We start from the raw sequence: 25,152 nt of genomic DNA on the forward strand, positions 1-25,152 counted from the left end.
AAGCTGTGGAGGTTAGGCATTGCATGTCCCCTGGTGTCTCTGTTTGGGAGGCCACGATGGGCAGAAGCAGAGAGGTGCGCGCCCCTTCACAGCTCCCGACTGGCCAGGGCGGGGAGCAGGGCACAGGGGTGGGTGGGAGAGCCAGCCAGTGCGGAGCAGCAGAGTGGTAACTGGATCAGAGGCCACCTCCCTGGCCCCGTTATTACAGCCCTCTGCCCACCCTGGACTGCAGCTTGTTTCTGGCCACCCCCACCGCCTGCTGCAAAGGGTTGCCTGCCATATCCGTGTAGCTCCATGTCCATCACACACGGCGTCATCAGGGAGCATGCAAGCTGAAAGCCCCGTCTAAACCATTTAAATAAGGTGGCAGCTGCCTCTGGAAAGCCAGAGGCAGCGGCTAGATGAGCCAAGTTGACGAGGCCATGAGGAATCAGCCCAACGGGAGAGCAGGGCTCCACCTGTCCCTTCCAGTGCAGATGCTGTTTTATCATGGTCAAGTGGCAAAGAAGCCGAGCGAGGGGCCCTCATCCAGAGCCCCAGGGGGCCGTGACCCACACAACAAGCTTCCCCTCTTCCTGTGTTTGGCCCTAGTGTCCACATGATGAGATGTCCGAGTCAGGCCAGTCCTCAGCGGCTGCCACGCCCAGCACCACGGGCACCAAGTCCAACACACCCACATCCTCTGTGCCCTCGGCCGCAGTCACACCCCTCAACGAGAGCCTGCAGCCCCTGGGGGACTACGGCACTGGCACCAAGAACAGCAAGCGGGCCCGGGAAAAGCGCAACAGCCGCAACATGGAGGTTCAGGTCACGCAGGAGATGCGAAACGTCAGCATAGGTACCGCGACTCTCAGGCGCTCCCCGGCTGGGCTGTGCGGGGGGCGGGCAGCGCCTGTCCACTTGCTACCTGCTCTTTCGCCCTCCCTACCCTCTTGTCCAGGGAGATTTCTCTTCCTTCCACAGATTATAGTTTCAGTGCATGCAGCACTCGCTCAGACTACCATAATAAACACCACAAACGGGGCACTCTGTACCGTAGACATTTATCTCCCTGTTCTGGAGATCAGGATGTCAGCAGGGCTGGTTTATCCCGAGGCTTCTCTCCTTAGTGTGTAGATGCCTTCTCCCTGTGTCCATACATGGCCACCCCCGTGTGTGTCTACGTCCTCATCCCCTCTTTTCATAAAAACAGCCAGATGGGATCAGGGCCCACCCAAATAGCCCAATTTACCTTGATCATCTCTTTAAAGCCCCCCTCTTCAGATACAGTCACATTCTGAGGTCCTCAGGGCTAGGGCTTCGACATGTGAATTTGGGGGATGCAACTCAGTGTCTGAAAGTGGACCACCATCATCCAGAGAAAAGGGAGGGAAATTAGGACATTTGTCCTGTTCAGACGAGATCATGAGAAGGGGGTGGTTTGGAGGGACACCAGCCTGGGAAAACTCCTTTTTTTAAAAAAAGACGATTTATTTATTGATTTATTTATTTATATTTAGAGAAAAGGGAAGGGAGGGAGAAAGAGGGAGCGAAACATCGATGTGTGAGAGATACATTGATTGGTTGCCTCTCTCATGCCTCCATCTGGGGACCTGGCCTGCAGCTGAGGTTTGTGCCTGGACCGGGAATCGAACTGGCAACCTTTTGGTTCGCAGGCTGGCACTCAATCCACTGAGCCACACCAGCCAGGGTGGAAGAACCCTTTCTCGATAGTCTCTGCCTGGCAGTAGTCTGCAGAGGTCTCTAGACATCGGGCGAGAGGACAACCGTGAGTAAAGGGTACACTGCTGGGCACCCTCCTGACCTCAGTTCTATCTGTCCCCCAGGCATGGGCAGCAGTGATGAGTGGTCTGATGTTCAAGACATTATTGACTCCACCCCAGAGCTGGACATGGGTCGGGAGCCCCGCCTAGACCGCACTGGCAACAGGTACTCCCTGGGCCTGGGGCCCAGGTCCTGGTCGGTCCAGCATTCACCTCAAGAATCTGTGCCTTTGGTGAGGGTGCCCTGGCAGCCTCTGGAGCAAGTATGGAGGTTGGAGAGCCTCCATACTTGGCCCGTAGATGTTGCCCACTCACTCTGCCATTCCCTGCTGTGTGTCCTCACAGCCCAACCCAGGGGATCGTCAACAAGGCTTTTGGCATCAACACTGACTCCCTGTACCACGAGCTGTCAACTGCGGGGTCCGAGGTCATCGGGGACGTGGATGAAGGGGCCGACCTGCTAGGTAAACCTGAGCTGTCTCATGATGCTAGGGCCCTGGGGCTGTTGGTTATGTCTGTAATAAAAGCAAAGTCCTGTGAGCTGCGAGCTAGGAACTTCTTTTTACAGTTCTGACATGTAATTCACACGCCATAGAACTCAGAGTTGTGCCACCGTGTAGTTTTAGACAGGTACTCACCCAGAAAGAACCCATGCCAGTTAGCCCTCAGGCTCCCCACCCCCGCCCCCGAGGCCGTCCACTATCTAGGAATGTATTGGGTAGTGGCTCTTACCAGCTCCTCTCCTCTGAAAGGAAAATGCCCAGACAGGCTCAGTGCTCCTCCATGCCCTCAGCACCTCCAGTCTCCCCCAGAGCTCCCTGCGCCTGGGTCCGATGTGGGTGCAGAGCTGGCGGCTCAACACAGACTTGCTCTTGGTCGTCCCTCCCGTCCCGGGGTGGTTGTTGGGTGTGTAGAGCACCTGCGTCTGCCAGGTGGCTGCTGGTGGCCACGAACTGCTCACATGGCTTCCAGGCCAGGCTGGGGCCCTCCAGTGCAGCAGGCAGGAAGTCAGAAGTGTCACCTCAGCATACTGTCAGTGGGGCTCAAACTTCCTGCCCCCAACCATGTGTCCATATGTCTCTGCACCCCAACCCCTGAAGACCCCTAACCCCAGCCATCTGTCCAGAGCCTGAGTCTTGAGAAGCAGCCTTGTCCCCAAATCCATGCTGTCGGAAGAGCTCCAGGACCTCAGGGACTGTAACTCAGTGCTTCCTCCCCACTTAGCCCCCTGGCAAGGCGGGCTTCGGGGGCAGAGTGTGTCTGTGTCCGGGGAGCCGTGGTCCTCTTGGTCCTCTCCCTGCACCCAGCTCCACTGAAGTGGCTCACGGGGAAGGGCTTCCCTGTCCTCCTCACTTGAGAGGGAGCAGCATCTGGTGCTGCGACCGTCAGGTGCTCCCTGAACTGTGCACGTGGCAAGTTGGGGTGGAAACTACTTGCCTTCTAGAATCTTTGAGGGCTTCCTCTGACCTTTGAGTCTGTATTTTGTTTTCTGCCCAAGGAGACAGAGCTGTCTCACACTGAAGAGTTTTGTTGCTAGTCGTTCTGTGGATGTCACTTCACTGATGAACATCGGTGTTCCCAGATGCGACTGGGCTCCCACGCTCAGCACTTCCGTGTGGTCAGCACTGTCCCCAGTGCGGTGGCCGGCTGGCCTCCCAGCCTCAGCCATCGCCAGGGCCAGGCCTGCAGGGAGGGCTCCAGTTGACACTTGCAGGCTAGCAGTTGTCACTTCCTTTGCCCTGGGGTGGGCAGCCTCCTGGCTGTGTTGGTGAGTTGGCGGACTTGGGGTAGGGGCGCCTGCTGCGAGCAAATCAGCTGGGATGCCAGCACCAGCACCGCCTTGCGCCTGAATGGGAGTTTTTTTCAGCCAGTTATGAAAGTTTGGTGAGTTGCACACAAGACTGACGGTCTCGCACAGTTTGAGTGTGCAGTCCACGCAAACTGCATTCATACCCGGCGGTGGAAGACCGAATGGAGAAAGGTCTTTTCGTCTAAGATCAGGAACAGTACACCCGCTTTTGGCAGCACACATTTTAATGGAATCTTTCTCGTGAGCATTGTAAAAAAAATTCCATTTAAAAATGTACGGAAACTATTTATATTCAGAAAAATCTAATTAGGGGCAATCACTTTTAATATTTTGACATTCTTCCACTCTACATAATTCAGATAATGTGGTACATATTATGTTTTAGGCGTTTTTTAATTTTAGAAAAATGATACATGTGTATTATAATATTAAAATAATATCAGAAATTGCCAAGCAGAGAGTAAAAACCAGAAGGACCCCCACACCATATGTTTTCCTGTCTCGGCAATGCCTTCCAGGCATCGTGGGTCACAGGGGACGTGGTTGTCAGCTCATGTCTGTCCTTTTCTTTGTGGCTGACGTTACCATTTCCCTGACCCCTAATCTACACATTTTGACTTTGTTTCCTTTGTGTGACTGTAAGGTATCTAATCAGTTGTCTCTCGGTGCTGATTTTTGCTGATTGAGTACTGCTTTTATGGAAATCTATGGCTATACCTGTTTGCCCACATCTCTGATGATTTCTTTAGGACAGAGTTCTAGGCGTGGCAACTGCAAGGTGAACGGCGCGGACTCTTGAGGACTGGCTGCATGTTGCTTCCCCAGGGGCTGCAAACACACGTGGGTTTGCACTCACACCAGTGGGGGTGGGGCCTGGCTGTTCCTTCAGGCAGGTGTATGCCGTGGGAAGGCCACCTGTCAGCAGAGCTGGAAGGCGTGGTGGCCAAGGCTGTTACGCAGTTGCGCACACTGAGTCCCTGGCGCAGCGCTTTCCTGCCCCGGCCAGCCTTGGAGGCTGCACCCCCGTGGGCCTGGCAAGCACGTCCTGGGAGGGGCCTCTATGGTGAGAGGGTGCTGTGTGTGCTGAGAACGGACACAGCAGGTCATGATGTGCTCTTTAGCTTTTGGGAATTTTTTAAAAAGCTTTTATTTATTTATTTTTAGAGAGAGGGGAAGGGAGGGAGGAAGAGGAGGGAAACATTGGCCTGCGACCTTTTGGTTTGTAGGCCGGTGCTTAGTCCACTGAGCCACACCAGCCAGGGTGAGCTTTTGAGAATTTGGTAAATACATGAAAGCCTCCTCCCTAGAAAAGCACACAGGCAGGTGACATTTGCATCTCTGTCAGGGTCCGTGGGCCCAGCGAGGCATTCCTGCTGCCACCAGAGGAGCCCTGGAGGAGGTCTGAGGCTGTTGCTGGCCAGCCTGGGTGGGAAATGGAATGCAGGGAGGGGTGGAGCGGGAGCCCACCGCACCTCTACCTATCTCCAGAGTAACGCCAGCATTGTACGTTCATGGCTGCTGTTAATCCTTCGTACTGCTCGTGTCCCCGTCTCACAGAGGAAGAAACGGAGGTTAGCGAGGGTGAGATAAAGTGGCAGGGCAGTGGCAGCCCTGACTGGCCACCCGCTCTGCTTTCTTTTTAAAGAGCTTTGTTGAGTTGGAGTTCCACACCCTAGAGTTCTCCCGCTTAAAGTGTATTTTATGGCTGGGAGCATATTCAGAGATGCACAGTCATTGGTACGTAACTAGAACATTTGACCTCCCGAAGGGGAATCTGTGCCTGTTAGCAGCCCCTCCCCAGTCTGCAGCACTCACTCCTCTGCTCCCTGTCTATACTTTTGCCGATTTTTGATGTTTCTGTCAGCCGGCCTTTCCTGTCTGGCTGGGTTCATTGAGCCTACTGCCTTCGAGGTTCCGCCAGGCTACAGCAGACAGCAGAATTTCATTCCTTTTTATGGTGGAATAACGGTCAGTTGTGTGGGTGGATCACACTTCCATACCCGTTCGCGCACCGGTGGACATTTGGGCCATCCCCCTTTGCCTGTTGTTACCAGCGCTCCTGTCACACCTTTGGCCCCTCACACGAGCTAACCAGCCTCCTCACTACCCGGTGACTCCGGGTGGCCTGTCTGTCTGTCTGTCTGTGGTCCCAGGCTGCAGAGCTGTCCTCGCCGATGGGCCTCTTCATGTAACTGTGTCCTCCCTTGTGTCCCGGAGCCCTAGAGGCTGTTGGATGCTCTAGCATGTGACTGCCTCCTGTGGTCATCGTCAACTACCGATTTAGGTGGCATCCCTCCGAATGTCGCTTTCACACAGAGCCTCCATAAATGGTGATGGGGGAAAACCGCGAGCTAGACAGTGCACACTGGTGAACTTTACCTGGAGGCCACCTTGACTGAATCGGTAATTAAAGATGGGGGTCACTAACGCTCAGTCAGATGTAGTCGGTTCCTGGGAGGGCAACGATGCCTCCTCAGTCTCCCGGGGCCTGTCCACTAGCACGGGGAGTTCGGCATGGTCTTTCATGGGAAGGCCGCACCAGCGCCATCAGCGGGCCTTTGCTCTGAGGACCTGGAAGCCAAACCCTTCTCTCATAGGGCGACGGAGCGTGAATGGGTGCTGTGTGACCAGCATTTCCTCTGCGATGCTTTTTTTTTTTTTCCAGGAGGGTGGTCATCTTGGGCACCACTTAGCTCTGGTTGGAACGAGGCCCTGTCCTTGGGAGATCTTTGGTGCCTTTCCGGGGCCCTGGGCACAGGGAGCACCTGAGACTCGGGCAGCCTGGGGGAGCTGAGGAGGGTCGAGTGTTGTTATGATCGGTCGGTGGAGCACTGACATGGGCGGCCTGCTCTGGGTCTGACCGGGCAGGACGAGTTCGGGCCTGCTCCAGTCCCTTCACCTGAGGGGCCCCCTCATCACCAGTGTGTGGCTCAGCCACAGGAAGGGTCAGTGACGGGAATTTTGGTCCCCCACCCCCATATTTCTGAAGGTACCTGCTGTGGGAGTAAGCACCTGACTCCAGGTTCCTTGTGTGGCTGCTAATCTGGGAAGAGACTGGCACAGTGGGTGGTGCTGTGAGTCTTGGTTTTGTGACAGTTTTCACAGTGGGGAGATCTCGTAATCTCAGAAACAGGTTCATGTTCTATCTAAGTGATGAGAGAGGTGGTCCTGCAGGCAGGCGGCAGGGCTGGCGATGGCGAGCCCATGCTCTACATGTTCGGAGCGGCATTTCGTGCCGCCCTGGCCAGGCTGTGAACCCCGTGAGCACAGAAGGGAGAAGAAGGACCCCAGCTGGCATATCTTCTTATACGTCACTGAAACCACACACCACTGATTGTGTGACACACCATTATTTCAGAAATCTCCAAGAAAGAAAAACAATGCTGCCGATTAAACGATAACATGTCATTGCTTATAAAACCCATTTACAATTTCAGAAATGTTATGGCATGAAAATAGGCATCATAGACTTGACATAAGTGTGGAGTGAGGGAGTTCATACCGACTGACCACTTAGCAGGGAGTTGCACAATGAGCCGACACCGAGGAGGTGATGTCTCCGCCTCACAGGTGCGGAAACAGAAGCACAGCCTGCCCTGCGTCACTTAGTTAGGGTCTGAAGTTCTGTACAGGCTGATCCGACTTCTGTTCTTCTCTGCTGCACTCGGGCCCAGCAGCAGGTCCCAGCCACTTAGTAACGAGACCTAAAAAATGTCTATAAGCAACCCTGAGAAATAGACAGATCTCTGTAAAGAAAGTTAAAAAGTATCATTGAAGACCATGAAAGAGACCTCATGTAAATGGAGAACCGTGACACGTTCTTGAATCTAGACATGAGCTTCGTAAAGCTGTCGGTGGCATCACGCACGGATTGGCCCGCCGTTTGTCTGTGAATTCATTCGCACCAGTACGAGCACCCACACAGTTGGGTTTCTTCCTGGAACTTGATGAATTCTGAAGGTCATCGAAGAGTAAACGTGTGAGAGTAGCCCAGAAAGTTTTGAGAAAGAACAAGGTTGCAGGGTGGCCGTTCCAGGTTTCAGAGCACTTCGTAAAGCCACAAGCTTGGCAAGAGGCAGCTCTGGGACAGCAGTAAACCAGTGACTGCGCCCCTGCTGGAGCTGCTGAGGGCAGACCCGCAGCCACCTGGGAAGTCGCGTATGGTAAGTGCAGCATTTCCGGTCGTCGGGGAGCAGGTGCACTGTAGATACTGAATTAGTTGAATAGCCACTTGGAGAAAAGTGAAGTGTGATCCCAACCTCACATCATACACAAAAGGAGTATCTAGGTGGGTGAAAGACCTAAACATAAAAATACAAGGATAATACAACTGGAGGAGAGTACTGGAAAGTATTTCCATAATCTGGGTCTCCGTGTAGCCGTGGCCATAGTGGAACATATTGTCAGGTGTGACCACGTGAAAATTGAGAATGTGTGTTTATGAACTCCATCATTAAAGTTAAAAGAAGGCAAGTACAATGAAAAACGGGAAGAGGATAAAATAGGATATTCACAGAAGATACCAACAAGCGTGAAAAGATGCTCCATTTCAGGAATAACACAGAAATGAAAATTAAGAGTAAATAGAGATAACTCTTTTTTCCTCAAAAGACTGACGAAGACAGCAGGCTCTGTCCCGCGGCCCTGGCGGGGCGGGCGAGGAGCCGCACGCGGACAGCCAGCAGGGCCACAGGCTCTCAGAGGACACCACCTTGCCCACACGCAAGGCTTTGCATTGCAGTGTCGTGTGTGGTCGTGCAAACCCATAAATGCCCTAAATGTTGATGGGGTGAGTGCCGCAGTAAATGATGAGACGTTCCCATACAGGAATACGACGGCGCGTCGTAGGCGGTCACAGGTCTTTGACCTGGACAGTTCTGTGATGCACTGTTAGGTGAAACGAAGTTGCCCAGGAAGGTGGATAGTGTGGTTGTGATTTTGTTTTCTAAAAACTGATGCTCATCCGGAAAGGGCTGAGAGGAAGAACATCGAGTGTTAGCAGTGGTTGCCCTGGGAAGGGGAGAGGAGAGAGGGGGCACTTTGAATTGGTGTACTTCTGTATCGGAATTCCCACAGTGATTTATGTTATTTTGCCATTTGAGTTGAGTGACTTTGCATGCCATTGTCTTCATTTGGAACAGTTGGACAGTACTGGCTCATCAAATCTTCGGCTTTACAGCAGGGAGCAGTTTGGACCCACGTAAGGATGGCCCATGCCAGCGTGTCCCGTTCCCGTCTCTGCCCTCTGACTCAGCATTTCCCTCCCTACACAGTGGGCTCTGCATTGTGGCCACCCCTCACCTGAGACCGGCCCGGGGACCCTGCAAGGCCAGGTGCCGGTCTGCTGCTCGCTCACTCCGAGGGGCGTCTTTGAGGTTGGACACCCTTGGCACCTCAGCACACCCCACCCCCAGCAACCAGACACACACGTACCCAACCACACTCCGTGCACACATGCACAGCCACGCACCCGTGCATCCATGCAGACACACACACACAGCCATGTACATGCAGCTGCGCACAGCCACACACACACTCATCTTTCTTTGCAGGCCTTAACCATCGGGTCTGCCTGGCCATCCTGACGGATGGGTACTGGGATTAGAGGGGTGAGCAGGCTTTAGATTCCCGTGCCTGCCCCCCGTGTTTTGGGCACTCTGGGCCCCTTGGAGACTGAGGGATGTTCTGTGCTGGGCTTCCTTTTCCCTCAGGGTTTCTGCCCCCAGTGGGATTTGCTGTACAGGCCTGGCGACACGGGCTGGTTTTCTTTCATGCTCTTTGACGTGGAAATGGCTGATCATTGTTACCTTTTCTTTAATAAGAGTTTATTTTGTTGGTTCCAGTCACCAATTGACCTTTGTCACTTCCTTTCCCCTCCCTTTGTGCTTCGCTGGACACGGCGCCAGGGGAGTTCTCAGGTGTGTATCTCCCCTGCCTGTTTGCAGCCCTCTCCCCACAGTGCAGTCCAGGTGGAGTGGGGTGGAGCCCCGGGGACTCTCCCTGCTGCTGTCACACTCCAGTCACCGCTGGCTGGGCAACCTGTCCCTCCTGACCCCGTCCCGGGTCACTAAGGCACACCCGCTTTTGCTCACCAGCCTGCTGCTGCACAGAAGCTTACTTTGGTTTGCTCCACTAGCCCACTGACAGTGACCTTGACATCTCAGGGAGAAGCTGTGCCCTGATCCTGTCTTCTTGAAGGATGAGAATCCCTCCCAGTCATTTGTGAAGGCCTCACAGAGCTGTTAGAAGCATAGGACAGTTACCTGGACAAGGCCCACAGGCCCAGTTCTGCATTGCCTCCCCTCCGCCGGGGGTATCCCAGAAGTCAGGGATACCCTGAGGCCCCCCACCAAGTGCAGCTCAGGGGTCTCCTCCTCAGGTGGCAGGTGGACTGAGATCCTGCCTTCTTGCTCTGCAGCAGGAGGCTCTGAGGCCCCCACTGCCCAAGTGCAGCCCTGCAGTGTGTAAAGGCACAAGGGCCCCGGGCACAGCTCTCCCTCCCTGTATAGACTTCTTCTGTCAAGTGACTTTTTACCCTGCCCCTCACCACCCCGGTTGTGGTGTCGGGTGTCCGTGCAGTGCCTGGACCGGCTACTTCACTGGCAAGTTCCCTCTGCCTGGGCGTCTGTACCACCTAAGGATAAACTTCCCAGAAGGAGTAGCTGGCCCCCTCCCATCCTGCGCCCATGTCTGCCTCCAACACAAGAAGGAGTAGCCCTAAAATACTTCCACCTGCTGTCTGCACAGGCTTAATGCGCTTGTTTTCTCTCCCTTCCTCTCTCCTGATCCTTCCTCCCACCCTGGTTGCCCATCTCCTGTGGGACCGGGACGGCGCCCATAGTGCGCGATGATTTTTTTGGTAAGGCCAAGGCCCCGTTCCAGTATGTGTGTCTCCCGTTTTGGGCTTCCTTTGTGCACCCAACACTTTCTCATGCTCATGAGCTGTCTGTTCTGCATGGTGGGGCAGAGGTGGGGTCAGCAGGGACTTCCGGGATGAGGGCAGGGTGTGGGCCTCCACCCTGCTGCCCCCCAACAGCCTCCCTCAGAATAGACCCCAGGGAGCTGAAGAGGGGCGGCCCCAGCTTCTCTGAGCTCTCGGGGTGAGCCTGCCTGGTGCCCGCTGCGTCCCATGCGAGGGGGTAGCAGGCTGCATGTGAGGCAAGGCTGTGAGAGCGGAGACAGGCAGAGCCCCAAGCGGAGCACGGTGTGTGCCTGTGTCTCGTCCCCCAGTTGTGTTAGACCTTGGGGGGCAGTGAAAATAGGAGGAACAGACGTGGGTTTCAGGGCTGTCCCAAAGGGTTAGATTCAGTACTGTGCGGGGGGTGGGTTGTGCTTTGCCTGCAGAGAGCTCGGTCTGCGGGGTCCTGTGGGGCCTGCTCACAGAGCAGCTGGGTTAGCCCCTCTGGGCACTGTCCCCCTCACTCCCACTCCCTCTTTCATCTCCTGCTGACCCCACCACCCCGGGCCAGGCCCCGCCAGTCTTGCTGCTAGGCCCAGCAGAGGGCTGCGCTTGCCATGGGGCCATCCGATCTCTGCTGGTGTCTCTGCATCTTGTGCTGTCTTCTCTGTTCCCATCACCACAGCTCTAATCTCCATTCTCCTGGGGGCAGCTCTGTGGGGTAGAAGGGGTGCTGCTGGGTGGGGGGCACAGAGATCGAAGTGGGTGCACAGACACAGTTCAGAGTCTGCTCAGGCTGCTGCCGTCTGAGCCCTGATGGTATACAGACTTCACGTCGGTAGAAAGCTGTAGGAACCCAGCCCCGAGGTCCAGAATGTAAGCTCAGGGTCCATCAAGGCAGTAGGGACCTGCTCAGTGCCTTCCAGGGGCCATTCTGGGCCCCCCTTGGAGTCCGCACTCAGCAGGGTAATGCCCGACTGCACTGCTGGGTGGAGAGCCCTCCTGACCAGCAGAGGCCTTTCCCGTAGTCACTCCGCCTCCCTTTGCAGGTCAGGCCTCTGTCCTGATGCTTCTCATCAGCTCTCTCAGCAGTGAGCCACCCCTGGGGGATGTCTGTTACTCTGAAGCAGGGTGTGAGCGTGAGCGGCTGGGTTTGCCAGGCACAATATCTCTGCACCCTTTGTTTCAGGAATGGGCAAGGAAGTGGGGAATCTGCTGCTGGAGAACTCACAGCTTCTAGAAACCAAGTAAGAACGCGCTTCTCCAGTGCCTCGGTTGTTGAGAGAGCCCCCTACCAGCGCCTCCCTGTGACAACTGTGTCAGTCCAGCCCAGAGGGCAGCCCCAAAGGAGGACCTGGAGGCACACAGCTGAGCCCGCCCCTCCTGGGAAGGGGTGGTCACTGCCTCTAATGGGGGCATGTGGTAACCACCTTCAGCCACATTCTGGACCAGGGTGTGCCTTCTCAGATACACAAGTGCAGGCGGACCCCTCTGCAACTCCCATCATATGATGTGCATGCTGGTTCACACGAGGCTCTGGTCTTTCTGCCTTTTCAAAGAAATGCTCTGAACGTAGTGAAGAATGACCTCATCGCCAAAGTGGACCAGCTGTCGGGGGAGCAGGAGGTGCTGAAGGGGGATTTAGAAGCTGCCAGGCAAGCCAAACTGAGGCTAGAGAGCCGCATCAAGGACCTGGAGGAGGAGCTGAGGAGGTGAGCAGGGCTTGCAGGAGCGACAGGGCTGAAAGCGTGGGGGACAGAGTGAGACACCCACCCAGCCCTCCCGGCCTCTTCCCTCCCACCTCTCCTGCCAGCCACACCCCAGAGGTCATTCCTTCCCAAAGTAGCTCACTTTGTATGCTCCCTTCAGCCTCCCAGTCCTGCTTCAGGTGCATCTCCTGTTCAACTCCACCCGCCCAGCTCCTGAGTTGTCCATCAGCCTATCCCTCTCCTCTTCTTCCTTGTGGGAATCCCACAAAAGGGATAGTGGTCCCGTCTCCGGTGCCTTTTCCTCAGTGGCCGAACTGGGCCTTCCTGCTGCTCTCACACCATTCTGTTCCTTCTGGAGGAGGAAAGGGAGGGTTGAGGGCTGGCTGCCCTCTGTACCCAGTGGCCCTTGCCCTTGATCAGCCAAGGTGCAGCCACACAGCCCATTTGGGAAGCTCTGGGGTCTCCTCCCCAGCAGTCTGCACTACCCAATAGCCTTTTCCTTTCAGCCTGATCCTTGCCCCGTTCTCCCAGAGTGGTGGTGGGAAAGGGGAGGTGTGAGAGGAGGGCCCAGGCAGGTGGCACCTGTGTGGCATTTGTGAGAGTGGGAGCCACATATGCTTGGGGCTTTCCTGAAGCCCGCGCTGCCTGTGCCCTGAAGTGTGGCTGGCTCTGCCTTTCCCATCAGCACTTGCCTGCTCAGGGGAGGGCCTGTTCCTTGGCTGGAGCAGCTAGGATGGATGTGTGGGCTTCGGGCACCGGCACGAATGCCTAGGGTGTAGAACCTGCGGGAAGGCTCCTGAGCGAGGCTCAGAGGTGGGACAGTCTGCGGGCCGGTGCCCAGGGGCCCTTACTCTGCCTGGCTTCCTTCCCGTCCTGCAGAGTGAAGTCCGAGGCCATCATAGCTCGCCGTGAACCCAAAGAAGAGGGGGAGGATGTAAGCAGCTATCTCTGTACAGAATTGGTATATTCCACTATTAACATGTGGGGCACGGGGGGATGGCAGTGGGCGGGCTACCAGGGATGCACTCGTTCTTCTGGGCCTCTGGGCCCCTCACCTGACCTGTATGACAGCCACACCTAGCAGCATCCTCCCCCGCCTCGGGATGTCATGAAGCCAGAACAGTTCCTCCTCAACCCCAGGTCCTAGTGAATGCATTTTGCACAGCTTGAAGCAGGGTTTCCCTGCGTATGCAGCGCAGCCGCTGTCCCCTACACTCCAATTTGCAGAGCAGGCTGCAGAAATAGCGCCAGTCACCACTGTCCCTAGTAGCTGAGGCGCTGTGAGGCTCTCAGACCGCCCATCTGTCCCCACCTCCACCCTGAGGGGCACGGAATGTTATGAGGAAAGTCGGCCCCTGTACTACCTGTACTACCTGAAGGAGGCAGTCACGGGTCTTCACCCCAGGTGAATTTTGGACCTAACCACTCATTAGCTGTTAATTTCCTAGTCATATGATGCTCACATCAGGATGCAGTTCACACAGCAGGCACTGGGGAAACAGTAGCTATTCCTGTGCAGCACTTCACTCCAATTGCTCTAGGAGAGAAACAAAGTTGCAGGTGAATCGTGGAGTTCCCACATGGCGATGGAGCTGCCCCTTTGTGTGGGGCCTGGGCTGCATGGGGTGGGGCCACATGGGGAGGGTGCATGCACTCACTCACCTGGTAGCTCCCTCCTGGGCCCCCTAGTCCCTGCACCAGCCTGTGGCCACCCGGGACACGGCTTCACAGAGTAGACTTGGTCCTGCCACAGAACTCGCTGATAGCAGACGCCTCCCAGACCCTCTGGAACTTCCAGCCCTCAGCTTCCTTCTGCTCACTGGACTGTCCTTCCTGAGCCTCTCCCTGCGGTTTCACCTCGGGCCAGTTGTGCCTGGTAGTTTCACTGGAGGCACTTGGGATTGCCGTGGTGTCCAGGGGCTTGTAGGAAAAGTCACTGTTGTGCCCTTCAAGTGTATCCTGTGACCTTCTGGAAAGAAGGGGGCACCGCTGGCGGGTAAACTCCAGTGGCTACTGTCCCCCTGCCCACACCCTCCACCCCCATTTGCTTGAGTCTATGGGAATCCACACCCGGATTCACCCACACCCAAAGGCCAGCCCAAGAGGAACCTAGGTGTGACCTGGCCTCCGAGGGCACTGGACTGACCTGCCAGTCGGTCCTTCACTGGCTGAACAGCAGTGCCTCTTCCCTGCAGGACAAGATCCCCATGGCGCAGCGCCGCCGCTTCACACGGGTGGAGATGGCCCGTGTGCTTATGGAGCGCAACCAGTACAAGGAGCGGCTGATGGAGCTTCAGGAGGCCGTGCGGTGGACTGAGATGATCAGGTGGGTCCCCAAGGCTGCCCGCGGGGTCTCAGAGATGTGCTCCTGTCTCCACATGTGAGACATGGTCACTGTAAGAGGTCCTGGCAATGGGCTGCTCTCTACCCCACCCACCTCCTTCTTTTCTAAGAGGATTGGAAAGGTGAGGGGGCTCTCAGGTGGGAGCCTGCAGGGGCCAAGAGAGCCAGGCCTCAACGGCTGGTGTGTCAGGGCCCCTCTGGGGAGTTCTGAGACCTACCCGGGGCCCCCTTTACTCTGTTGCTCTGTTCCCAGTGTGTCTGGGGTGAGGGTCTTCTGCAAGGGAGGCAAGAAGGAACCTAGGAAGAGTGGGACCTAATCAGATTAGGTGGGGCCAGGCCTGGCCAAGGCGGTTGGGCTGGGCAGTGGGTGGGGCAGAGTGAAGTGGACAGGTTGGGTGGGGTGTGGGTGACAGGCTGGGCAGTGGCTTAGCTGGGCTCCTTCTCTGCCCCTCCCTTGTAGGGCATCCCGAGAGCACCCATCTGTCCAGGAGAAGAAGAAATCTACCATCTGGCAGTTGTGAGTTGGGGTGCTGGGCTGAGGAGGTGGCAGGGAAGCTCACCCCAGGCCCACTCCTCACCTTCCATGCCTCTGCGGCAGCTTCAGCCGCCTCTTCAGCTCCTCGTCCAGCCCCCCTCCAGCCAAGCGGTCCTACCCCTCGGTGAACATCCATTACAAGTCGCCCACTACAGCTGGCTTCAGTCAGCGCCGGAGTCATGCCCTGTGCCAGATCTCAGCAGGCAGCCGGCCCCTGGAGTTCTTCCCAGATGAGTGAGTGTCCCACCCTTCCCCTGCACCTTCCTCCTGGCCCGCACCAGGGAGGCCACGTGGCCCAGGGGCACTGAAGCAGGAACTGCCTCACCTCCATGCTCTGGGGCTGTGCATGGAGTCCATGGTGGAAGGACACTGGCTGAGGCGTCAAGGGCCAGGACCTCTTTCCCAACACACTTTGCGCCCCTCCGCCCCCTAGTGGGAGCATTGGCTGCCCCTTTGCACTCGCCCCACAGTCCCTGTCGCAGTCCCTGTCGCAGTCCCACTGTGCTACCCCCTTTCTGTAGGATCTCCCTGCAGCAGGCCAATCCTGCACACCTGGGCTTTGCAAGGGTTCTTGGAGCTGACAGGAAGTTTTCCTGAAGGGCTGGGCTTCTTCCTGTTTGTAATTTGGTTTTTCCATTGTTTTGAAACCAAGAAATCCAGGTGCTTCAGGGCAGGACCGGGAAATTCTGTGCCTTGTCAGAGCTGTGGAAGTTTCCCTGAAACGCCCAGGGGAATGGGAGGCTGCACTGTAGGTCTCTGTCAGCTGGCCCTTAGTGACAGGGACAGCAAAACGGGAACCTGGATGATGACACGTGCTGGGTATAGTCCTCAAGTCCAGTGCTGGGAGAGCCACCCTCCCATTTGATGGCAGCCCAACCGGGGCAGTAGGAGCCCTACCTCGGTGGCTGGGAAAAGACAGGACAAGTTCAGAGGGGAGAGTTCCAGGGGCATCGTGTGCTCCCTGCAGAGCAGGCCTGTGGGCCTGTGGGTCACCAAAGACTGAGAAGTACCTCATCCTTCCTCCCGCCCAGCGACTGTACCTCCTCTGCCAGGCGGGAGCAGAAGCGTGAGCAGTACCGCCAGGTGCGGGAGCACGTGCGCAACGACGACGGGCGGCTGCAGGCCTGCGGTTGGAGCCTGCCGGCCAAGTACAAGCAGGTGCTGCGGGACACAATACGCATGCGCAGGGTGGGGTGGGGGCACAGGGCGGATCCACAACGTCAGCCCCGATTCTGGAGGGATGAGTAGCCGAACCATTATCCACACGCCTGAGCCACCCCAGGCCTCGTGCCCACAGCGCCTCTCTGCCTATGGTTGCAGCTGAGTCCCAATGGCGGCCAGGAGGACACGCGGATGAAGAACGTGCCTGTCCCTGTGTACTGCCGCCCTCTGGTGGAGAAAGATCCCACCATGAAGGTGAGCCCTGGCCTGACCGGGAATTGAGTGAGGCAGGGACAGGTTCCCATCCAGAAGCTGAGTCCAGGCAGGTTTGGGAAGGCTCTGACACATTCGCAGCAGCCCTCATGTCCCTGTTCTCTCAGCTGTGGTGTGCCGCGGGTGTCAACTTGAGTGGGTGGAAACCCAGCGAGGACCACACTGGGAATGGAGTCAAGCTGGAGCCGGGCTCTGACCCTTTGACCTGCAACCAGGAAGTGGAAGGAGAGGCCAAGAGCAACCATACATCCCCCGAGAAGAAGAAGGTCAGAGCGGCAGGAGGGAGCAGCGCTGCCTCTGCCTGGACTACCTAGCCTGTGTCTGCTCTCATTCTCATGCTCAGCCCGTGCTCAGCACCAGAATTCGGGTGGCAGTGACAGAAAGAGAAGAGAGATAGGGACAGTGCTCCAAGACTGGGCTCATCTGAAGTTCCCTTCCCCTCTGTAGGGCAGGCCTGGGGCTGAGCTTCCTCTGGTTCTAGCCTAACACCCAGCAGCTATGAGTTGTGGGTGGGGAAGATCAGAGGGGTCAAGACTCAGCAGGCAGTAGGGCTGAAGGGGTCAGGTTCCCTGGGACCTTCTGTCCTTGCAAGGAACAAATTTCACTGCCCGCAGAGGATCAGTGGAAGGGACTAAGCTAGGAGGGTGGCAGAAAAGGCTTCACCCTTGAAGTCCAAGGCTTCATTTCATGTTCTGGCTTGATTTGGGAGCCAGGGACTGAAGGGCTCGGAGCTCATGGTCTCCTGTGGAGGTAAGACCACCTGTGCCAGCAATGTAGACACAAAGTGCAGTTCTGAGTGCTCACCATCCTGGTTCTGGGACCGGACAGCCGTGTCCCCTAAGGTCATGGGCAAGGCTACATCCTAAAGATTCCAATAGGCTCCCAGGACCCCATGTGGCTGCTGCAGCCACCCACCCTTGGGCACCAGCCTGGTCTCTTGTGCTCTGACAGGCAAAGGAACTTCCTGAGACAGATGCCACCTCCAGCCGGGTGTGGATCCTCACCAGCACCCTGACTACCAGCAAAGTGGTGATCATCGATGCCAACCAGCCAGGCACCGTCGTGGATCAGTTCACCGTCTGCAATGCCCATGTCCTGTGCATCTCCAGCATCCCCGGTGAGTGCCACCCCACACCGGAGCCAGCGCTCGGGTGGGCGGGGTTTGCGCAGCTCAGAGGACACCTAGGATGTCAAGTAAGGAGATTGGAGGAGCAGCACCTGCCTTATGTGACACGCTGTGGACACACAGGAGCTGGTGGGGGAGTGTCCAGGGAGACCCTCACCAGTGGTCTTGTCCTGCTTAGTCAAGATGCAGGAGAAGATGCAGGGTGATGCTCACCTGACTAGAAGTAGATGGGACAGCCTCAGCAGGTGACTCCCATTCCCTCCCTTGCCCCCCATGGGGACATGAGCTCTGGGTGTGGTCTTGCAGCGGCCAGCGACAGTGACTACCCTCCAGGGGAGATCTTCCTGGACAGTGACGTGAACCCTGAAGACTCTGGCGCAGACGGAGTGCTGGCCGGCATCACCCTAGTGGGCTGTGCCACCCGCTGCAATGTGCCGCGAAGCAACTGCTCCTCCCGAGGGGACACCCCAGTGCTGGACAAGGGCCAGGGTGAGTTGTGTGGGTCTGAGCCTCAGAGCAGCCTTCTGTCTGCTCCCTTGTTCCTCCGCCTGCCCAGCCAAGCTTACCCCTTGCTTCCACAGGGGAGGTGGCTACTGTTGCCAATGGGAAGGTCAACCCATCTCAGTCCACAGAGGAGGCCACAGAGGCCACAGAGGTCCCTGATTCCGGGCCCAGTGAGGCAGAGGCAGCTGCGGTGCGGCCTGGGCCCCTCACAGAACACGTCTTCACTGACCCGGCCCCTGCCCAACCCCCGAGTGCGCAGCCTGGCAGGTGGGCGTGCTCAGACGGGCAGAGATAGGGGAGGGGGAAGGCTGGCAGAGGTGGCAGGGGTGGGCCTCCACGGGCTGCCCTGGAGCCATCATCCTTCCTGCAGTGAAAATGGGCCGGAGGCCAACTCGAGTGGTGTGCAGCCTGAGCAGGAGCCCAGTGGAGACTCCAAGGGGGCCAGCAGCAGTGCCTTGCCCACCATGTGGCTGGGAGCCCAGAATGGCTGGTAGGTGGGGCTCTGGGGGCAGGAGTGGGGGAGGGCCCCCTGGGCCAGCTCCCGCCTACCTCGCCTCCTCCCGCAGGTTGTATGTGCACTCGGCCGTGTCCAACTGGAAGAAGTGTCTGCACTCCATCAAGCTGAAGGACTCAGTGTTGAGCCTGGTGTACGTGACCCCTAGCCAAGGGCCCGGCATTGGGAGGGGGTCTTGGACAGCCCAACCTGAGCCTGGCTCACTACCTTCCCCTCCAGGCACGTGAAAGGACGAGTGCTGGTGGCTCTGGCAGACGGGACTCTAGCCATCTTCCACCGAGGCGAAGGTGAGGCCCGGCAGCCGTGGGCGAGTGGTCGACACCTGATGGTCCTGGCAGCGTATGAGCCACCCCCACTGTGGGACCCGGCCAGGCCTAAGCGGGTGTGGTGGACTCTCTGCAGATGGCCAGTGGGACCTGAGCAACTATCACCTCATGGACCTGGGCCACCCACACCACTCCATACGCTGCATGGCAGTTGTGTACGACCGCGTCTGGTGCGGCTACAAGAACAAGGTGCACGTCATCCAGCCCAAGACCATGCAGATAGAGGCAAGTGCCGGCGGCAGGGCCTTCAGGGAGGGAGAGGGGCTCTTGCTGCCAGCGTTTCTCCGGACACACCTAATAGATGTTGGGGTCAAAGGGCCTGCATGCTGGCAAGTGACTCATTTGTCCAAGGTCACAGGCAGGCAGAAGGCGGCTGGGCTGTGAATGCCAAGCTGTCTGGAGCCCACCTGCTGCTTCACCCTGAAACAAGTCAGGTTGACACCTCCATGGGATCCACGCACCTACCCTCAGCCACCTGGACGCAGGCTCCTGGTGTGGGGTGGTTGGCCGGGGCCCTCCTAGACCTGTGGGAGCCAGTCAGGCACCAGAGCAAAGGTTACATTGAGCTGGGTGGACATCAGAGTAAAGCCTTGGCTGTGGTGGGTTCAGCTCCCCTTCCTCTGCTGCCATTGACGGGCTGCTGTGACCTTGCAGAAGTCATTTGATGCCCACCCACGGCGGGAGAGCCAGGTGAGGCAACTGGCGTGGATTGGCGATGGGGTGTGGGTATCCATCCGCTTGGACTCCACACTGCGGCTGTACCACGCCCACACCCACCAGCACCTGCAGGACGTGGACATCGAGCCCTATGTCAGCAAGATGCTGGGTGAGGCTGTGTTGGGCTGGGCCTAGTGGGGCGGAGAGGAGGGTCCCGAGGTGGTGCTGACCTCCACCTCCTCCCCTGCCCCAGGCACAGGCAAGCTGGGCTTCTCTTTTGTGCGCATCACGGCCCTGCTCATTGCGGGAAACCGGCTCTGGGTGGGCACCGGCAACGGAGTTGTCATCTCTATCCCATTGACCGAGAGTGAGTGACCCCAGACACCTGCACAGGTGGTGGGGGAAGCTGCTAAAGGGCGCATGGTGGGGTCCTGGGGCGGGCGTGCTCTGCCGGGCCCCTCTTGTGACCGCCTCTTTCCCTTCCCCTCTGTGCTGTGCTTCTCACCTCCCCAGCTGTAGTCCTGCACCGAGGCCAACTCCTGGGGCTCCGAGGTAAGTCCAGAGGCCTGCCTCCTGTTCTCAGAAAGAAGCCCCCCTACCCCAGATGCCCTGGGGGCCCTGGTGTGCCCCCACCCTCTGCCCTCACCTGCTGAAAATCTCCCAGTCGCTGGGCTGGGCCCCTCCAGGCACTCTCTCTGTCTCCAGCCAACAAGACATCCCCTACGTCTGGGGAGGGGGCCCGCCCAGGGGGCGTCATCCATGTGTACGGGGACGACAGCACTGACAAATCGGCTAGCAGTTTCATCCCATACTGCTCCATGGCCCAGGCCCAGCTCTGTTTCCATGGGCACCGGGATGCTGTCAAGTTCTTTGTCTCCGTGCCAGGTGAGTGGCTGGGCCCCACTTCCTGCAGGGCAGCACCTGTGGGTGCTCTGGCGGTCCGACTAAGGTCCCTGTACCCCATGACAGGGAATGTGTTGGCCACTCTAAATGGCAGCGTGCTGGACAGCCCATCGGAAAGCCCTGGGCCCGCTGCCCCTGCTTCAGATGCCGAGGGCCAGAAGCTGAAGAATGTGCTGGTGCTGAGCGGCGGGGAGGGCTACATTGACTTCCGCATTGGTGAGTGGGTGCTGCCTTCAGGCCCCAGGGACTCCCAGGTAGGGACTGCCCCTCACAGCCATCTGCTCTCTCCAGGCGACGGAGAAGATGATGAGACGGAGGAGAATGCGGCAGACGTGAGCCAGGTGAAGCCCATGCTGTCCAAGGCTGAGCGCAGCCACATCATCGTGTGGCAGGTGTCCTACTCCCCTGAGTGAGGCATGGCCTGCACTGCCCCCGCCTGACATCACCCTGTACATACGCTACGCCCTGCTCACCTGCCACGACTGCCCCGTGGGGCGGCCCACCAGCCCCTCTCTAACCTCTCAACCTGCAGCTTTCACCTTAGGTCCGGCCTGGGAGCTGACAGGGGCAGCAAGCAGCAAAGCAGGTCTGGCTGGGCGGGGGGGATGTGAGTAGGAGGGGCAACCTCTGGGAACACCCTTTTCCCAGCAGTTCCTGGCCCAGGGTCCAGAATTCCAGAATAAGCAGCCCCAGGTAGCTCTCAACTGCACCCTGGGCTCTCCATTCTCAATCACTCATTCCTAGGACACCCAGGACAGGAAGTAGGAAGGAATTTCAGTCTGCCAAATATTCTCCCGCCCGGGGCCCACTTGCCTTTGCTTGCTGTCTATGAGGGTGGGGGTCTGACCCTAAGGGAGCCAGCCCGGCCCACTAGCCTGCCCTGGATTCCTCCCAGCCCCATCCCTGCCACCCTAGGAACGGACACGAAAGCATGTATCCAGGCTCTCTGGGGCAGCCGTTTGAGAAGACGGATGCTGTCATCCTGCTCAAGCCCCCTGATTGTCCTGTGTGGCAGGCTCTCCAGATCCTTCATTGATCTGTGTCCCCTCTCCCTGTCCTGGGCAAGCAGGCCCTGCAGTCCTGCCCCTCCTGGAATCCCCTAGGGTGGAATTTCTCAGTCCATCAGGGCAGGCCTAGGCCTCAGCATAAAGGTGGGGCCACTGGGATGCAGGCTCAGCCTCAGGGTGATGGGGGAAGGTGTGGGATCCAGGGCCTGCCTCCCAAGCAGTCTCCAAGGAGCCCAGTTCCCAAGACACGCTACTAAGTGCCTCGGGCTGGTGGTGTGGCCTTCTCCCTCAAGGGCAACTGACAGGCTGGCGGCAGAGGCCCTAAGGGCTAAGGACAGGGACCACCTCCCCAGCTCTAGGAGCATGCATTTGCCTGCTTTGAAGGGTACTGCCCTGGACTGCTGCCTCTCCACCTGCCCAGGCCTTACTCCTGCTCTAAGACACTGATGAGGGCAGCTCCAGGCCCTGCTGCCCACCCACCTCCCACCAGAGAAGCACAGATCTTGGGCAGCCATCCCACAGCCCAGCCGGACACCGCTGCAGTCACATGCAGCTGCAGGATTCTCCCCACCACCCTGCCACTCTCCACTGTGATGTCTGTCAGGTCCCTCGTCTGTTCCCACAGGGCCATGAATGACTGGGGGGTTATCCAGGTGGGTGCAGCTGGGGGAAGGGGCTGGGTGACTTTTCTCAGGCTTTGGCCCTGCAAGCAAACCTATGTATCTGCTCTGTATGTAATAAATGTCTTATCACGGTACATCTGTGTCCCTGAACCCAAACCAATACGAGCTCCAGATTTCCTTCAGTTTATTAAAAGAAACACTGACCAAGCTGAGTGCCAGGGTCCCTGCCCTGGTGCATTTCCAGGCATGCTGTAAACAGTGGCATGCCCCGCTTGGGCAGACCCACCTTCCCTGTTGGAGATCCTAGAGGAGCACTGTGAACCCCAACCTATCCCCAGAGGCCCTGGGCGCCTGGTGTTGGGTCCTCTGCTGCTTAAGGAGGACCGGCCCCGCTGCCCCGTTACTCATACAGCCAGTGCTCGGTGTTGTCCTCCCAGCAGAGGAGCTCGTTAGGGTGAAACCAGAGTGCGATCTCACGGCGGGCGCTGTCCACGGAGTCGCTGCCATGAATCACGTTCCTGCGTGGGAAAAGCGCCAGTAAGCGCTGGAAGGACCCCCACGATACCCAACTGGGGTGGTAGGGACTGGGGATAAGAACATCGGGGGGCGGGGGGATGATCAGCCTTACTTGCCGACCTCGATACAGAAATCCCCGCGGACAGTGCCGGGCAGGGCGTTCGCCGGATCCGTGGCCCCGATTAGCGCCCGTGAGGCGCTCACGACGTCCAGCCCCTGCCACACCTACGGACAGGATCAGTGGAGAGGGGTCGGTGGAGCAAAGTCCAGGGTGCTGTCCAGTGCGCCTCCCGCCCTCCTGCACTCACCATGGCCACTACCGGCCCCGAGCCCATGTACTTGACCAGGCGGTCGTAGAAGGGGCGCTCGCGCAGCTCCGCGTAGTGCTCTCGCAGAAGCTCCTCCGAGGCCTGGGGAGGGAGGGGGTCCCGCCGCGTGCTCCTAGGCACCGCCCTATCCCGCGCCCACCCGTCCCGCTCAGCGCCCTCCTGCGAACCCCTGCCCCCGACTTCACCTGCACCAGCTTCAGAGCCACCAGCTGGAAGCCCTTCCTCTCGAAGCGCCGCACGATCTCGCCTACGAGCCTCCGCTGCACGCCGTCGGGCTTCACGGCCAGGAAGGTGCGCTCAGCCACGCCGGAGTAGGCTGCGGGACCGGTGATGTGGCACGTCCGGCTGCAGCCCCTCTCCACCCAGCTTAGCCCCGTGACCCGGCCGCGCTGCTTACCCGCTGGGAAGAGGTTAGCAAAGATGGTCAGCACCAAACAGATCATGATGGCGGCACCGGCTGCAGCTGAGCGCAGATTGGGCGGGGGAGGGGCGGAGGCGGGGCCTACGCTTAAAGGGGCCGCGGCCCGACCCCTCTTGTGCCGGCCTTCCGCGGTGGGTGCGTCGGAGGGCCGGGGGCTGGGAATACGCAGGCGAGGCAATGAACCATGCCTATCGTCCACGCCCACCCCAGGACCCCAGAGGCCACGGGGCCCGGAGGTTTCCATGAGACAACCACATCTGTGCCACCCCCAATCCGCTCTCCTCTCTGCGTCCATCAGGCCAGATACACCACGGTGTCAGTCTTTTTCTCCCCGTACTCCTGCAGCCCACGGGCCACGGTCTCCCAACCCAAACTCGAAGAAACCACAACCCACGGCTGCTTCATTTGCCTTTATTCGCGTTCAAGCTTCGGTTCTGGCTGAGGCAACGCATTGGTAGGGAAGGGAAGGCAACCTGGAAGTGACAGGTGCCAGAGCTGGGGCTCCACAACCGCTAGCACCGCTCTCAGCTTTCCCCCAGCAGCTGCCTCCTGTGGGCCTCCTCCGTGAGATTTGGGTGTTGGGCAACAGGGACAGAGGAGAGACACAGGTGCAGGCTCTGGCGCCAAGCTTTGTTCGGTGCAGTCTCAGAGCAAGTCACGGAGGTCAGATAATATAATCGGCACCCGGGAAATGGATTCAGGTGTAACCGAAAGATAGTTTATTTCATCAGAATGGTGCTCACTGCCTTACACCCTTCAGGCAGCCTGCCGGTTCTGGCATTTTACACTGGAGTGCCCCTAGCCTTACTCTTTGCCTCTTGTTTCACAGGGTAGTCCCAGGGATCATTGCGTGTTCTCCCCAGATTCAGCATGGGCTCCTCGGTGCTGTTGTCCCCATTTTTCTGTCGCTCTGCTAGAATCATGGCCCGGAGCAGCGGAGGGTAGGGCACAGAGAGCTGAGTGTCCTCTGGGCCCGGTGTGAAAGCGGTGAAGGCCTCCTCCTCGTGCCTGGGCACCAGCCGCCAGTCGTGGTACATGACCTGTTCGATCTCCCGGGGCTCGCCTTCCGTCTTTCCTGAGGAAAGAAGGACGGGGTTTATCACACATACTTGCGGCACATTCTGTCGCCAAGAGCCACCCCACCCATCTCCGATTCCTTACCTTTGAAGGTCAGGATGCCCCAGGCCTTACCGTGGTCCAAGTTCTGCAAAGCAAATAGGGAGGGATAAGCTCACAAAGCTTTCCTTCCCCCAGATCAGGACGCAGGACAAGCCGTCCCACAAAGCCACACGTAGAGGGAGCAGAGCTGCCCCGCGTTGCCCGGGAGTCAGGAGGTAACGAGCTGCGCACGAACCTGCGCCGTGTAGTCCGGCCGGACTCGCGTGAGGCGCCAGTAGCACGGTTGGTCGTGCTGCCACAGCCAGGACTTGCGCGTGACTAGACGGCCGACGCCGAAAAACGGGAGGCGGCCAAGAAGCTGCAGGAGGCGGCTCTCGTGCCGCACGTCGGCCCAGGCCCGCACCGGCAACCGGCGGCCCGAGTGCGGCCGCGTCATCGTCTCGTAGTCTAGGGAATAGCGTTCTGAGTCCCGCGGCCGCTCCCGCTGCTCGCGTAAGGCCCGCACCCTGCGGGCCATCTCCGCGATTAGCCGCGGCCGCACTTTCTTGCGCGCCATGGTCCGGTCGTTCCTCCGTGCTCCACAAGGAAGCCGCCGCCGGAAGTGGCTGGTGTTCT

The 25,152-nt window shown here is 58.3% G+C and overlaps 3 protein-coding genes across 19 annotated transcripts in view; 1 reads left to right on the forward strand and 2 right to left on the reverse strand.

Moving 5' to 3' along the window:
- The window catches only part of MAPK8IP3 (mitogen-activated protein kinase 8 interacting protein 3), a 52,171-nt gene extending 29,894 nt beyond the window's left edge, over positions 1 to 22,277 (forward strand). For 5 of the 17 annotated variants that reach the window (XM_053928180.2, XM_053928183.2, XM_053928162.2 and 2 more), the window contains 25 exons: positions 592 to 838; positions 1,827 to 1,929; positions 2,109 to 2,227; positions 11,661 to 11,718; positions 12,031 to 12,183; positions 13,060 to 13,141; positions 14,376 to 14,506; positions 14,984 to 15,040; positions 15,122 to 15,292; positions 16,090 to 16,216; positions 16,379 to 16,474; positions 16,600 to 16,758; positions 17,444 to 17,609; positions 17,925 to 18,107; positions 18,200 to 18,389; positions 18,493 to 18,612; positions 18,689 to 18,769; positions 18,856 to 18,923; positions 19,039 to 19,187; positions 19,617 to 19,788; positions 19,873 to 19,986; positions 20,133 to 20,171; positions 20,325 to 20,504; positions 20,589 to 20,738; positions 20,814 to 22,276. In XM_053928180.2, the coding sequence (XP_053784155.1) occupies positions 592 to 838; positions 1,827 to 1,929; positions 2,109 to 2,227; positions 11,661 to 11,718; positions 12,031 to 12,183; positions 13,060 to 13,141; positions 14,376 to 14,506; positions 14,984 to 15,040; positions 15,122 to 15,292; positions 16,090 to 16,216; positions 16,379 to 16,474; positions 16,600 to 16,758; positions 17,444 to 17,609; positions 17,925 to 18,107; positions 18,200 to 18,389; positions 18,493 to 18,612; positions 18,689 to 18,769; positions 18,856 to 18,923; positions 19,039 to 19,187; positions 19,617 to 19,788; positions 19,873 to 19,986; positions 20,133 to 20,171; positions 20,325 to 20,504; positions 20,589 to 20,738; positions 20,814 to 20,935 (3,237 nt within the window). In that variant the 3' untranslated portion in view covers positions 20,936 to 22,276. Of the gene's footprint in view, positions 1 to 591; positions 839 to 1,826; positions 1,930 to 2,108; positions 2,228 to 9,479; positions 9,492 to 11,660; positions 11,719 to 12,030; positions 12,184 to 13,059; positions 13,142 to 14,375; positions 14,507 to 14,983; positions 15,041 to 15,121; positions 15,293 to 16,089; positions 16,217 to 16,378; positions 16,475 to 16,599; positions 16,759 to 17,443; positions 17,610 to 17,924; positions 18,108 to 18,199; positions 18,390 to 18,492; positions 18,613 to 18,688; positions 18,770 to 18,855; positions 18,924 to 19,038; positions 19,188 to 19,616; positions 19,789 to 19,872; positions 19,987 to 20,132; positions 20,172 to 20,324; positions 20,505 to 20,588; positions 20,739 to 20,813 lie in introns of all 17 variants that reach the window. The other 12 variants (XM_053928176.2, XM_053928187.2, XM_053928191.2 and 9 more) reach the window with 7 other exon arrangements.
- Positions 22,278 to 22,319: 42 nt separating this feature from the next.
- On the reverse strand, positions 22,320 to 23,501 carry NME3 (NME/NM23 nucleoside diphosphate kinase 3). Its single transcript, XM_024553183.3, has 5 exons — positions 23,395 to 23,501; positions 23,183 to 23,313; positions 22,977 to 23,078; positions 22,781 to 22,893; positions 22,320 to 22,670 (listed from the first exon to the last, which is right to left on the reverse strand). Exons 1-5 carry the CDS (start codon positions 23,438 to 23,440, stop codon positions 22,553 to 22,555), a joined length of 510 nt encoding a protein of 169 aa, XP_024408951.1. The 5' UTR covers positions 23,441 to 23,501; the 3' UTR covers positions 22,320 to 22,552.
- Positions 23,502 to 23,813: 312 nt separating this feature from the next.
- Positions 23,814 to 25,147, reverse strand: MRPS34 (mitochondrial ribosomal protein S34). The gene is made up of 3 exons (XM_024553420.4): positions 24,773 to 25,147; positions 24,580 to 24,622; positions 23,814 to 24,493 (listed from the first exon to the last, which is right to left on the reverse strand). Exons 1-3 carry the CDS (start codon positions 25,091 to 25,093, stop codon positions 24,201 to 24,203), a joined length of 657 nt encoding a protein of 218 aa, XP_024409188.1. The 5' UTR covers positions 25,094 to 25,147; the 3' UTR covers positions 23,814 to 24,200.
- Positions 25,148 to 25,152: the final 5 nt, after the last annotated feature.

This window comes from Desmodus rotundus, chromosome 1 (assembly GCF_022682495.2).
Source record: "Desmodus rotundus isolate HL8 chromosome 1, HLdesRot8A.1, whole genome shotgun sequence".
Lineage (NCBI taxonomy): Eukaryota > Metazoa > Chordata > Mammalia > Chiroptera > Phyllostomidae > Desmodus > Desmodus rotundus.

Coding starts and splice junctions, on each gene's coding strand:
- MRPS34 (XM_024553420.4), bottom strand. CDS start 25,093: ATGGCGCGCAAGAAAGTGCGGCCGCGGCTAATCGCGGAGATGGCCCGC. Junction 24,623..24,772: donor GGCCGGACTACACGGCGCAG/GTTCGTGCGCAG, acceptor TTTGCTTTGCAG/AACTTGGACCACGGTAAGGC. Junction 24,494..24,579: donor GGGCATCCTGACCTTCAAAG/GTAAGGAATCGG, acceptor TTCTTTCCTCAG/GAAAGACGGAAGGCGAGCCC.
- NME3 (XM_024553183.3), bottom strand. CDS start 23,440: ATGATCTGTTTGGTGCTGACCATCTTTGCTAACCTCTTCCCAGCGG. Junction 23,314..23,394: donor TGCTAACCTCTTCCCAGCGG/GTAAGCAGCGCG, acceptor CCGGTCCCGCAG/CCTACTCCGGCGTGGCTGAG. Junction 22,671..22,780: donor TTCTGTATCGAGGTCGGCAA/GTAAGGCTGATC, acceptor TTTCCCACGCAG/GAACGTGATTCATGGCAGCG.